The sequence below is a fragment of the Erinaceus europaeus genome, chromosome 11 (assembly GCF_950295315.1).
Source record: "Erinaceus europaeus chromosome 11, mEriEur2.1, whole genome shotgun sequence".
Classification (NCBI taxonomy): Eukaryota; Metazoa; Chordata; class Mammalia; order Eulipotyphla; family Erinaceidae; genus Erinaceus; species Erinaceus europaeus.
Window position 1 is genome coordinate 61767492 of NC_080172.1, and position 13599 is coordinate 61781090.

The following is a 13599-nucleotide window of genomic DNA, read 5'->3' on the forward strand; positions in this document are numbered from 1 at the left end:
GCAAGTGTGGGGATTGAACCTCAATCTTTGCACACAATCATGTATGCACTCTGCTAGTTGCACCGCTGCATGCCCACCCCTGCCCCCCCATTATTTTTGCTAGTGCATTGCTCAGGTCTGGCTTATGCTAGTGCTGGGGAAAACCTGTGATTATTTTGGTGCCTCAGGCATGAAAGTGGTTTTGCATGACCTTTATGCTATCTTCCCAACCCAAAATTCATTTTATGTTGATTAAAGTGACCCTCCTGCACTGCTGGTGGGAATGTAAATTGGTCCAACTTCTGTGGAGAGCAGTCTGGAAAACTCTCAGAAGGCTAGAAATGGACCTACCCTATGATCCTGCAATTCCTTCCCTGGGGATATATCCGAAGGACTCCAACACACCCATCCAAAAAGATCTATGTATACCTATGTTCTTAGAAGCACAATTTGTAATAGCCAAAATCTGGAAGCAATCCAAGTGTCCAACAACAGATGACTGGCTGAGCAAGTTGTGATAGATAGACACAATGGAATACGACTCAGCTATTAAAAATGGTGACTTCACCATTTTCAGGCGATCTTGGATGGACCTTGAAAAAAATCATGTTGGGAGTCGGGCGGTAGCACAGCGGGTTAAGCACACGTGGCATGAAGCACAAGGATCGGCGTAAGGATCCAGGTTCAAGCCCCCAGCTCCTCACCTGTAGGAGAGTCGCTTCATAAGCAGTGAAGCAGGTCTGCAGGTGTCTATCTTTTCTCTCCCCCTCTGTGTCTTCCTCTCCTCTCTCATTTCTCTCTGTCCTATCTAACAATGATGACATCAATAACTACAACATAAAAAAACAAGGGGCATCAAAAGGGAATAAATAAATAATTTTTTTTTTTTAAATCTTAAGAAAAAATCATGTTAAGTGAAATAAGTCAGAAACAGAAGGATGCCACTCTCTGGCAGAAGTTGAAAAGCAAGATCAGAAGAGAAAACACAAGTAGAACCTGAACTATAGTTGGTGTATTGCACCAAAGTAAAAGACTCTGGGGTGGGTGGGTGGGGGGAGAGTACAGGTCCAAAAAGGATGACAGAGGACCTAGTGGGAGTTGTGTTGTTATATGGAAAACTAGGAAATGTTATGCATGTACAAACTATTTTATTTACTGTCGAATATATAACATTAATTCCCCAATAAAGAAATTTTTTTAAAGTTATCCTCCTTGATTTGTAGGTCTTACATTTTGGATACTAGCCTGATATATATATATTTTTTAGTGCACAGTTGTGAATTGCAATGTGGTCAAAATTAAATAACCATCTCCTGTATGGTTAATGTTTCTCTCTCTTCTTTTAATTTGTGTGAGCTGCTTAAGTTTTTCTTTATGCTAACATCATGGAAATATCCTGATATCATGAAGGTATCTTCCTGAAAATTTTTTTTTTATTATTTCTGCATCCCTGTAGATCTGAGCTCATATTCTGTGGTCATGAGTAGGAACGTTCCAAGCTGCCCCTATTTCAGAACCCATCTTCCTCAGATATTGAGGGGAAGGGGAGATAAAGAGAGACAGAGAGATACCTGCAGCACTGCTTCACCACTAGTGAAGCTTTTCCCCTGCAGGTGGGGACTAGGGGCTTGAACCTAGGTCCATGCGCATTGTAACATGTGCTCAACCAGATGCACCAACACCTGGCCCCCTTACTTACTTTTCTTTTCTTTTTCTTTTTTTTTGCCTCCAGGGTTATCACTGGTGCTCAGTACCTGTGCCACGAATCCACTGCTCCTGGAGGCTATTTTTTTCCCCTTTTGTTGCCCTTGTTTTATCATTGTTGTAGATATTATTGTTGTTATTGATGTCATTGTTGTTGGATAGAACAGAGAGAATGGAGAGAGGAGGGGAATAGAGAGGAGGAGAGAAAGACACCTGCAGACCTGCTTCACTACTTGTGAAATGACCCCCCTGCAGGTGGGGAGCTGGGGCTTGAACTGGGATCCTTATGCTGGTCCTTGAGCTTTGTGCCATGTGCGCTTAACCTGCTGTGCTACTGCATGGCCCAAACATACTGTCCTTCTAATAGTACCTATTCTAACAAAAATGAGGTGATGGTATGGTTTTGATTTATATTCCCTTAATGATTAATGATGTTGAGCATCTTTTCATGTTCCTGTTGATTCTACATGTGTATTTAGAAAAATGCCTGCCAGGGGAGGGAGGGCATAGAGGGCTCCATGTCACATCTAGTTGAGAGCACACATTACCATGTGCAAGGACCCAGGTTCAAGCTCCTGTTCTCCACCTGCAAGGGGTGGGTATCACAGGTGGTGAAGCAAGCGCTGCAGGTGTCTCTTTGTCTCTCTTCCTTTCTGCCTTCCCTCCCCTCTCAATTTATTCCTTTTGGGGGCCAGGCGGTGGTGCACCTGGTTAAGCACACACATTACAGTGTGCAAGGACCTGAGTTCAAGCCCCCAGTCCCCACCTAGAGGTGGAAAACTTTACAAGTGGTGAAACTAGGCTGCAGGTGTCCTCCCCCCCAAACATCTTTATTTATTTGATAGAAACAGCCAGAAATTGAGAGGAGGGGGAGATAAAGAAGGAAAGAGACAGACACCTGCAGCACTACCTGACCACTTGTGAAGCTTTCCCCCTGCAGGTGGGGGATGGGAAGCTCAAACCCAGATCCTTGTGCATTGTAATGTGTGCTCACCCAGGTGTGCCACCACCTGGCTCTGTGTTCTCTGTCTCTTTCCCTTTCTATCTCCCCCCACACCCCTCTTAGTTTCTCTCTGTCTCTATCCAATAATAAGTAAATAAATACGTAAGTAAATAAATTATCAATTTCTTTTTTTAGTTTTTTATATTTATTTATTTATTGGATAGAGACAGCCAGAAATTGAGAGGGAAGGGGATGATAGAAAGAGAGAGACACCTGCAGCCCTGCTTCACCATTTGCAAAGCTTTCCCCTTGCAGGTGGGGACTGGTGCCTTGAACCCGGGTCCTTGAGCACTGTAACATGTACACTCAACCAAGTGCGCCACCACCAGTCCCAAATTATCAATTTCTTTTCCCTTCCTCCCTTTCTCCCTCCCTTCCTTCCTTTCACCACCAGGTTTATCTCTGGGGTTTAGTACCACCATTACAAACCCACTACTCCTGGGTGAGGATAGATAGCATAATTTATTTTTTTAGCAACAACAAATTGTTTTTTGGTTGTTTTTTTTTTGCCTCCAGGGTTATTGCTGGTGCTCAGTGCCTGCACCATGAATCCACTGCTCCTGCAGGCCATTTTTCCCCCCTTTTGTTACCCTTGTTGTTGTAGCCTTGTTGTGGTTATTATTGTTATTGTTGATGTTGTTCGTTGTTGGATAGGACAGAGAGAAATGGAGAGAGGAGGGGAAGACAGAGAGGGGGAGAGAAAGACAGACACCTGCAGACCTGCTTCACCGCCTGTGAAGCGACTCCCCTGCAGGTGGAGAGCTGGGGGCTTGAACCGGGATCCTTATACCGGTCCTTGCTCTTTGCGCCATATGCGTTTAACCTGCTGCGCTGCCACCCAACCCCCAACAACAAATTGTTTTTATTTAAGCTGCTATATTACAGGGAATATTTAAATTTTTTTTTTATATTAAAGAATTACGTGTCGTGGTCTGGGAGGTGGCACAGTGATAAAGAATTATATGTCAATAAAAAATAAATTAAAGGGTAGTCGGGCTGTAGCGCAGCGGGTTAAGCGCAGGTGGCGCAAAGCACAAGGACCGGCATAAGGATCCCGGTTCGAACCCCGGCTCCCCACCTGCAGGGGAGTCGCTTCACAGGCGGTGAAGCAGGTCTGCAGGTGTCTATCTTTCTCTCCCCCTCTCTGTCTTCCCCTCCTCTCTCCGTTTCTCTCTGTCCTATCCAACAACGACGACAACAACAATAATAACTACAACAATAAAAACAACAAGGGCAACAAAAGGGAATAAATAAATAATAAATTAATTTTAAAAAAAGAATTATATGTCAACAGGGGTTTGAATCCACACCATTCCCACCACCAGAGTTCTGAATCTTCACTCTCCCCACTGTAATCCACCACAGTCCCCCTAAAGTTTTAGACATGGGCCAACCATCTTCTCTACAACTATCTGTCCACATTTATACATAGGTGCCTCTTCTTTCTCTGATTCAATCCTCTTTTCCCCTTTAAGCCACTCATGACATTATAACTACCTCCATATGTCCCTCTCCTTTTCCTTCTCTATCTCTGGGTGCTGATGGAGCTGGAGTGCAGAGTCCTCTTATCGTCATCCTATCACTTCTCCCCCGCTGGGAGTATGGATCAAGGTTGTTTATGGGGAGCAGAAGGTAGGAGTTCTGGCTTTACAGCTGCTTCTTCGCTGAGCATGGGTGTTGATAGGTCGATCCATACCCCCAGGTTGTTTGATAGCATAATAATTATGTAAAGGAACTCTAGTAGTGCCTGAAGCTCCAAAGTCCCAGGTTCAGTCCCTTGCACCATAATAAATCAGAGCTGATCAGTGCTCTGGAAAAAGGGGGGGTGGGGGGGAGGGAGGTGGAAATCCACTATTCCCTGCAGCCATTTTTTTCTTTCCTTTTCTTTTTCTTTCTTTCTTTCTTTTTTTTTCTTGACAGGACAGAGAGAGAGAAATTGAGGGGGGGGGTGTTAGAGAGGGAGACATAAAGGTAGATACCTGCAGACCTGCTTCACTCCTCGTGATGTTTTCCCCCTGCAGGTTGGGAGCAGGGCTTGAGGCCAGGTCCTTCAGCATGGCAATATGTGAAAAGGAAGAAGGCAGGCAGGCAGGAGGGAGGGAGGGAAAAAAAGAGAGAAAGAAAAAAGAATAATATCCAGCTTATTTGTTCTTTTTAAAAATTTTTTTAAAAGATTTTATTTATTTATTAGTGAAAAATATAGGAGGAAAGAGAGAAAGAACCAGACATCAGTCACTCTGGTACATGTGCAGCTAGGGATTGAACACAGGACCTCATGCTTGAGAGTCCAATGCTTTATCCAGTGTGCATCTCCTGGACCACCATTTAAAAAAATTTTTTTGATCAGTTATTTAATATTTACTTACCAAATTATAAGATAACAGGGGTATAATTCCACACCATTCCTACCACCAGAGTCCCTATTCACTCCACTGGAAACTGCATTAGTTCACCCAAAATCACAGAGATGAATTGACTTTTATTTCTATATCAATATTTATATTTGTCCATTTTTTTATGTGGTCCTGCCTTCTCTTTGTTTTTTTTTTTTAAGATTTTTATTTTTTATTTGTTTATGAGAAAGATAGGAGAGAGAAAGAACCAGACATCACTCTGGCACATGTGCTGCCAGGGATCGAACTCAGGACCTCATGCTTGAGAGTCCAAAGCTTTATCACTGCGCCACCTCCCAGACCACCCTGCCATCTCTTTCTAAGTCACTCTGACTACTTATGAGTGTTCTTCCTTTTTTTCTCTTTTCTCTCTAGGTCCTGATGGAACTGGATTTCAGAGCCCTCTAGTCATCTGTCTCTAACATTTTTTAATTTTATTTATTTATTCCCTTTTGCTGTCCTTGTTTTATTGTTGTAGTTACTATTGTTGTTATTGATGTCATTGTTGTTGGATAGGACAGAGAAATGGAGAGAGGAGGGAAAGATAGAGGGGGGGAGAGAAAGATAAACACCTGCAGACCTGTTTCACCGTTTGTGAAACGATGCCCCTGCAGGTGGGGAACCGGGGCTCAAACCAGGATACTTAAGCCGGTCCTTGCGCTTTGCACCACATGCGCTTAACCTACTGTGCTACCGCCCGACTCCCCTATATCTAACATTTACCCCTCAAGGAGTATGGTCCAAAATTCTTTATAGAGTGCAAAAGATGGAAGGTCTAGCTTCTGTAATTGCTTCTCTGCTGGACATGAGCATTGGTTAGCTGATCCACACTCCCAGCCTGTTTCTGTCTTTCCCTACTGAATTTGTCCATTTTTAAGTCAGATTGTTTGCTTGTTTCCATTGATTATTTAAGTTTTTTTATAGTATTTTTTCTACTATCCAAAACTAGAATGTTCCTATTCTATTTGATTTGATTGTTTAATTTTGGGGTTTGGTAATGCTCAAAGCTTTAATATAAATTATTACATTTGTCTGTACAACAAAGGAATCATCAGCAAAATGAAAAGCAAACTAAAGAATGGGGGAAATATTTGCAAATCTTATCTATGATGAGAATTAAAATTAAAGATACGTGCACTATTTCCTCCACTATTTGAAAGTATAGTATTCCTATTTGTTTTACTTTTGTAATTTATTTTTCTGATTCTTGGTTGTATTAATAATATAATATACTAACAGTAATCATTATTAAAAATAATTGATAATATTTATAATTAATATTGTTGTGGTGGTACTGGTAATTGGACCAGGGAAAAAACTTTGCTGCCTCAGGCATGAAAGTCTTTTTGATAACCATTATGCTATCTCCCCAGCCCTGATGGGTTAACTTGTATGTGGGCTACCGCTGAGTTAATTTTGTTTAAAATTTGCCCAATCTCTTGGAAGAGTGAAACTATTCTTCCTGACCTAGAACTGCCGCATGTATTGTATGATTGTCTCTGGTTTAACTTGCCTGGCTACTTTATCTTTATAGGTGCTGATAGTTGATCTCTGTGCAGACAAGTTCTTACAGGAGGTGAGTGACAAAGGAGGTGATTATATAAGGTTTGCAGATAATTAAACAGAAAATATGTGAAGGTGCTTCAGAGAAAATGACTCTCCGACAAGGCTTTTAGTTCTTACACATACTTAACTTGGCCAAACAAGATTAACTTGAAAAATGTGTCTTGGGCTTATGGCTTGTCTGTCTTAAAGAAGGAAGAAGGAAACAGATTCAACATCATTTTCAAAAGAGGTCATCTACCCTTCAATTCCAGATGTTGCTATCTGTGACCAGACTGCCCTAAACTCTCCTGACCCCAAATGAGTTGACATATAAGCTGTAATATAATTAAATTTGGATAGTATTTATCTTTACAACTATGTATTTAAATATATATACATTAATTTGTGAAAGACAATCAGACTTACAGTTGCAAGTACTGCCCTCTACCCAACTGAGCAGACTTCCTAGCTACAATTAGCCAGCATTTTTAAAGATCAGTAGATATATTCGATTAGGGAAACAGAATCTCAAGGTAAGCAAGGCAATCTGAAAAACCTCTGTAAACAGTGGGATCAGTGAGCACATATAATCCTTAAAGTTTTATAAAAGGTGTAATAGAGGCTTGACCATGATACAGTTAGGGAAAAGATAATCATTCTGGGTACTGAAGAGGAAAACGGACCTTAAAGCCATTTTCATGTTTAATTTTTGGGTTTGGTAGTGCTCAGGTCTTTAATATAAATTATTACATTTGTCTGTACAACAAAGGAATCATCAACAAAATTAAAAGCAACCTCAAGAATTGGGAAATATTTGAAAATTATATCTATGATGAGAATTAAAATTAAAGATATGGGCAGTTTTATTTTATTTTATTTTTACTTTTCAGTGAGAGTCAGATAGATACTGTATAACTCTGGTTTATGGTAGTATTGGGAATTGAACTTGGGACCACAGAGCCTCAGGCATCAAGTCTTTTCCATACCCATTATACTTTCTCCCCACCAGCCCAGTAGATTTTTGAACACTGACTACAGGGTAAAAAAGACTGTTTCCCAAGACTGTGCTCAAAGGCAATTAGTTCATCACATTTGAAATGCCATTTACTTAGGGATGACCTCTGTAGTATAATATTACTTTTTTTTTTTTTTGTCTCCAGGGCTCAGTGCCTGCACTACTAATCCACTGATCCTTGGAGCCTGGTTTTTTTCCCCATTTTTGTTACCCTTGTTGTTATTGCTGTTGTTGGATAGGACAGAGAGAAATCGAGAGGAGAAAGGAAGACAGATAAGGGGAGAAAAAGAAAGGCACCTGCAGACCTGCATCACCGCTTGCAACCTCCCCTGCTGGTGGGGAGCTGGGGACTCGAATCTGGATCTTTATGCCGGTCTTTGTGCTTTGTGCCATATGCACTTAACCCACTGTGCTACTGCCCAGCCCCTGTAATATTACATTTCTAAGTGAGAGATATTTGGTGGGGAAAATGCCAAAAGATTTTATAAAGTATACTGTTTATTTTTAGCACATAAATAAACTGCATATAGTGGATTTTGCTCAACAGTGGGAAGAAAATTTGTGGGCCTTCAGGAGCCTTAACTAGTTCATATTTGAGATTTTTCTCTTTCAAAGTTCATAAAAATCTCAATTTTTCCTGTAAGGTATCTGATGAAGATGAAATTCTACCACCAAAACTCCAAACTGCTCTGATACAGATTTTGGAAGAACGAAATGAAATTTTGGCTCAGGAGCAGAATTTTTCACAAGGTATGAAACAGTGGAGTGTGAATTAATATCAAGGAAGTACATAGTTGCGGAATGCCCAGAACCTTGCAGAAGGATATGCAGAAGTAGTATGAAACATTCCTGTGCCTTGGAAAGCTTATGATTAGCCTTCTTACTCCTCCTCAGATGTGCCCGACCACTTTCTACTTAAAGGCCCTTTTTTTAAAAAATTATTTATTTATTCCCTTTTGTTGCCTTTGTTGTTTTATTGTTGTAGTTATTGATGTCGTCGCTGTTGGATAGGACAGAGAGAAATGGAGAGAGGGAGAGAGAAAAATAGACACCTGTAGACATGCTTCACCGCTTGTAAAGCAACTCCCCTGCAGGTGGGGGCCAGGAGCTTGAACTGGGATCCTTATTCTGGTCCTTGTGCTTTGAGCCACATGTGCTTAATCCGCTGTGCTACCGCCCAACTCCCTAAAGGCCCATTACATGTGTTCAGTTCCATTTAAATGGTGCTGTTTCCCCAGATAGCCGCATGGCTCTGACTTCTCCCTGCTGGTTGACACTCAAATGCCATTTCCTCAGTGAGGCTTTTTCTGGATATCCATCCTTTAAAATTGTACTCAGACCAAGGAGAAGCAGGTAACGTTATTTAGCTCTTTATAGTTATGCTATTCTCAGTACACTTAGCTATGATTTCCCAGGCATTACTTCTATAATAAGTCAATGTCTCCATTAAACACACAGTTAAAAGAGACTGACCTGGGGGAGTCGGGCGGTAGAGCAGCGGATTAAGCACACGTGGTGCAAAGCGCAAGGACCGGAATAATGATCCCGGCTTGAGCCCCCAGCTCTACACCTGCAGGGGAGTCGCTTCACAAGCGGTGAAGCAGGTCTACAGGTGTCAATCTTTCTATCCCCCTCTGTGTCTTCCCCTCCTCTCTCCATTTCTCTCTGTCCTATCCAACAACAATGACAATAATAATAACTACAACAAGGGCAACAAAAGGGAATAAATTAAAAAAAAAAAAAGATGTTAAAAAAAGGAAAAGAGAGAGAGAGAGAGGCAGGCCTGGAAGTAGCATGATGTAACAGACTTTCATGCCTGAGACACCAGTGGTCCCAGGTTCAATACCTGATACTACCACAAGCCAGAACTGAGTAGTGCTTTTTTTTTTTTTTTGGGAGGGGAGACTTTTTTTTTTTCTTTTTTAAAAATATTTATTTTCTCTTTTGTTACCCTTTTTTTTATAATTTATTTCTTTATTGGGGAATTAATGTTTTACATTCAACAGTAAATACAATAGTTTGTACATGCATAACATTGCCCAGATTCCCATTTAACAATACAACCCCCACTATGTCATTCATCATCTTTCATGGACCTGTATTCTAGGGGGGAGACTTTTAATTCACAGAACTTTTTTCTTTTATTTTGTAGATGTGACACTCAGCTCTCTGGTATCCGAAGCATTTGTTCGGTTTTTTGTAGAGTTGGTAGGTCATTATTCTTTAAACATGACTGTCACTGAGCGTGGGGAGCGTGTATTCCAAAGGGAACCATTCCGTAAATCTCACACTTCCCGAAGTGTGCGCCACTTTCTGGATCTCTTCATGGAAACTCAGATGTTTGCAGGATTCATCCAAGACCGAGAACTTAGGAAAAGTGGAGTAAAAGGTCTGTTCCATCATAAAATTTTCCTATGTGTTTTTGAGTATATGAAAGGTTTGAAAGAGCTGGGTAAATAGCATAATAGCTACATAAAAAGACTTTCGGGGGAGTCGGGCAGTAGCACAACAGGTTCAGCGCATGTGGCACAAAGCACAAGGACCGGCATAAGGATCCCAGTTCAGCCCCTGGCTCCCCACCTGCAGGGAGTCACTTCACAGGCGGTGGAGCAGGTCTGCAGGTGTCTATCTTTCTCTCCCCCTGTCTTCCCCTCCTCTCTCCATTTCTCTCTGTCCTATCCAACAATGACTACAACAATAATAATAAAAAAGGCAACAAAAGGGAATAAATAAAATAAATGTTAAAAAAAAAAAAAAGACTCTCAGGTCTGAGACTCTGAGGTCCTCGAACACTACCTTAAGCCAGAGCTGAGCAGTGCTCTGGACTCCTGATCTCTGTAGCTTTCTCTCCATATCTTTCTAATTAAAATAAATTACGGGGCCAGGTGGCTCGCCTGGTTGAGCACTCATTATATAATGCACAAGGACCCAGGCTTGAGCCCTAGTCCCCACCTGCAGGGGAAAGCTTTGCAAATGATAAAGTAGTGCTGCAGGTGTCTCTCTTCTCCTCTATCTTCCCTTCCCCTCTGAATTTCTGACGGTCTCTATCCAATAAATAAATACATAAAATTAAAAATTTTAGAACAGTTTTAAAATAATATAGACATAAAACAGGGTAATGCTATAAGGGCTTAACATCTGATTTGTTTGTTATGAGAAATATTTATTTTGTAATACCATTTCAGCTGGGGAAATACATTGGTAATGAGCACAGAGTTTTGGGGTCAGACGATGATACACGTGGTTAAGCACACCCATCACAGTGTGCAAAGACACCAGTTCAAGCCCCTGTCACCAACTGCAGGGGGAAAGCTTCACGAGTGGTGAAGCAGGGATGCAGGTGTCTGTCTCTCCCTCTATCTAACCCTCCTCTCTCAATTTCTCTGTCTCTATCCTATAACAAATAAATAAAAATATTTTAAAATGAACACATAGTTTGAATTTTCAGTCTTGAGTGTTGGACAGTTTCACTAATATGAATTTTTCTTGTAGGTTTGTTTGAGGTTCGGGCCCTCCAGTATTTGGAAACGATTCCTGAATCTGAGCCCAGTGGGGTGAACAGAATTTTACGAAGCCTTGGTGAGTTAATATTTGCCTGGTAGATATCTTGGCTGAAAAGCATTTGTTGTGGGCTGGCAAAATAACTCACTTGGATATAGTGGATTAATGGGGTCAGGTGGTGGTGCATACATTACAGTGCACAAGGACTTCAGTCCCCACCTACAGAAGGAAAGCTTCACAAGTGATGAAGTAGCTCTGCAGGTATCTCTCTTTTCCTTTCCCTCTCTGTCTCCTCCTTCCCTCTCAATTTCTGTCTCTATCCAAAAATAAATAGGTAGATAAAAAGATATATCAGATTGCTTTGCCATGTATGCATCTGCATTGGAGGAAACCCTTTGCCTCATGGTATGTCTTTTTTTTTTTTTTTTTAACCAGAGCACTGCTCAGCTCTGGCTTATGTACTGAACCTGGGACTTTGGAGCCTCAGGCAATGAGAGTCTCTTTGCATAACCATTATGCTATCTACCTCTTCCCGGGTTTTTGTCTTTTTCTACCTAGAAAGTCATTCCAGAATGATAAAGATCAGTGGTATGGTAATCCCAAACAGTGAAGAATTTATATTATATTTTATTATTTTATTTTTTTAATATTCCCTTTTATTGCCCTTGTTGTTTTATTTTTGTTGTTGTTGATACTGTTGTTGGATAGGACAAAGAGAAATGGAGAGAGGAGGGGGAGAGAAAGAGAGACACATCTGCAGACCTGCTTCACTGCTTGTGAAGCGACTCCCCTGGTGGGGAGCGGGGGCTTGAACTGGATCCTTACGCTGGTCCTTGTGCTTTGCACCACATGCACTTAACCTGCTGTGCTACCATCCCACTCCCAGAATTTATATTCTATATTGGACTTTGAGATATACATCTCTAATTAAAATTAGGCCCATATCATGTTGATTGGGAGATAGCACAATAACTAGAGTATTGGTTCCAAGTTCACTTGCCAGCACTAGACCAGAGTGATGGTCTGGTTCTCTTTTTCCCCTCTCCTGTTAATAAATATTTAATATAAATAAATAAAGTCAGGTCCTACCCTTACCTGAGAGACAGTGGACAAATTACATCTTGGACAATGATTTCTTCTTTATACCATGGGATTAGATAAAATAAAATAATCAGCACTGTACCTATTAGTGCACACACCTTACCATGCACAAGGGCCAGAGTTCAAGCCCCCCATCTACAGGAGGAAGCAGTAAAGCAGTGCTGCAGATGTCTCTTTTTCTCTCCCTCTAAACCTCCCCCTTCTTAATTTCTTTCTCGTTGTATCAAAAGAAAGAAAAAGGAAAGAAGAGAAAGTAAGAGGAAGAGAAAAATGGCCTCTGGGAGCAGTGGATTCTGAGCCCCAGCAATAGCCCTGGTAAAGAAAGAAGAAGAAAAAAAGTAATCAGCTCTGACTACAATGTCACAATTTCAGGGGCAGTTTAAAAACAGTCTCCTAGGGGGTTGGGCAGTACCACAGAGGGTTAAGCGCACATGACACAAAGCTCAAGGACCGGCATAAGGATCCGGGTTCGAGCCCCCAGCTCTCCACCTGCAGGGGAGTCACTTCACAGGCAGTGAAGCAGGAGATCTGCAGGTGTCTGTCTTTCTCTCCCCCGCTGTCTTCCCCTCCTCTCTCCATTTCTCTCTGTCCTATCCAACAACCAACAACGAACAACATCAACAAGAATAATAACCACAACAAGGCTACAACAAGGGCAACAAAAGGGGAAAAAATGGCCTCCAGGAGCAGTGGATTCATGGTGCAGGCACTGAGCCCAGCAATAACCCTGCAGGCAAAAACAAAACAAACAAAAAAACAGTCTCCTGAGGTGGTAGTGCATCCACTTAAGCATGTACATTACCATGTTTAAGGACCTGGACCTGGGTTTGAGCCAACCAATCCCCACCTCCGGGGGAAGCTTACACAAGTGAAGCAAAGCTGCAGCTGTCTCTTTCTCTCTACACTTTTCTTTCTTTCTTTCTTTCTTTCTTTCTTTCTTTCTTTCTTTCTTCCTTCCTTCCTTCCTTCCTTCCTTCCTTCCTTCCTTCCTTCCTTCCTTCCTTCTTCCCTTCTTTCTTTCTTCCTTTCTTTCTATTTATTAAAAAACTTAAAAAAGGGAGTCGGGCAGTAGCACAGCAGGTTAAGCGCACGTGGCGCAAAGCACAAGGACCGGCATTAGGATCCCAGTTCAAGCCCCCGGCTCCCCACCTGCAAGGGAAGTCCCTTCACAGGCAGTGAAGCAGGTCTGCAGGTGTCTTTCTCTCCCCCTCTCTGTCTTCCCCTCCTGTCTCCATTTCTCTCTGTCCTATCCAACAACGACGACATCTACAACAATAAAACAAGGGCAACAAAAGAGAATAAATAAGTTAAATAAAATAAAATTTACAGGGAGTCGGGCGGTGGCGCAGTGGGTTAAG

At 41.7% G+C, this 13599-nt stretch overlaps 1 protein-coding gene across 2 annotated transcripts in view; it reads left to right on the forward strand.

The window, feature by feature from the left end:
• DENND2C (DENN domain containing 2C) overlaps positions 1 to 13599 on the forward strand; it is a 116354-nt gene that overhangs the window by 97696 nt on the left and 5059 nt on the right. For both annotated transcript variants that reach the window (XM_060201838.1, XM_060201837.1), the window contains 4 exons: positions 6614 to 6655; positions 8284 to 8389; positions 9792 to 10028; positions 11132 to 11218. In XM_060201838.1, the coding sequence (XP_060057821.1) occupies positions 6614 to 6655; positions 8284 to 8389; positions 9792 to 10028; positions 11132 to 11218 (472 nt within the window). The remainder of the gene's footprint in view (positions 1 to 6613; positions 6656 to 8283; positions 8390 to 9791; positions 10029 to 11131; positions 11219 to 13599) is intronic.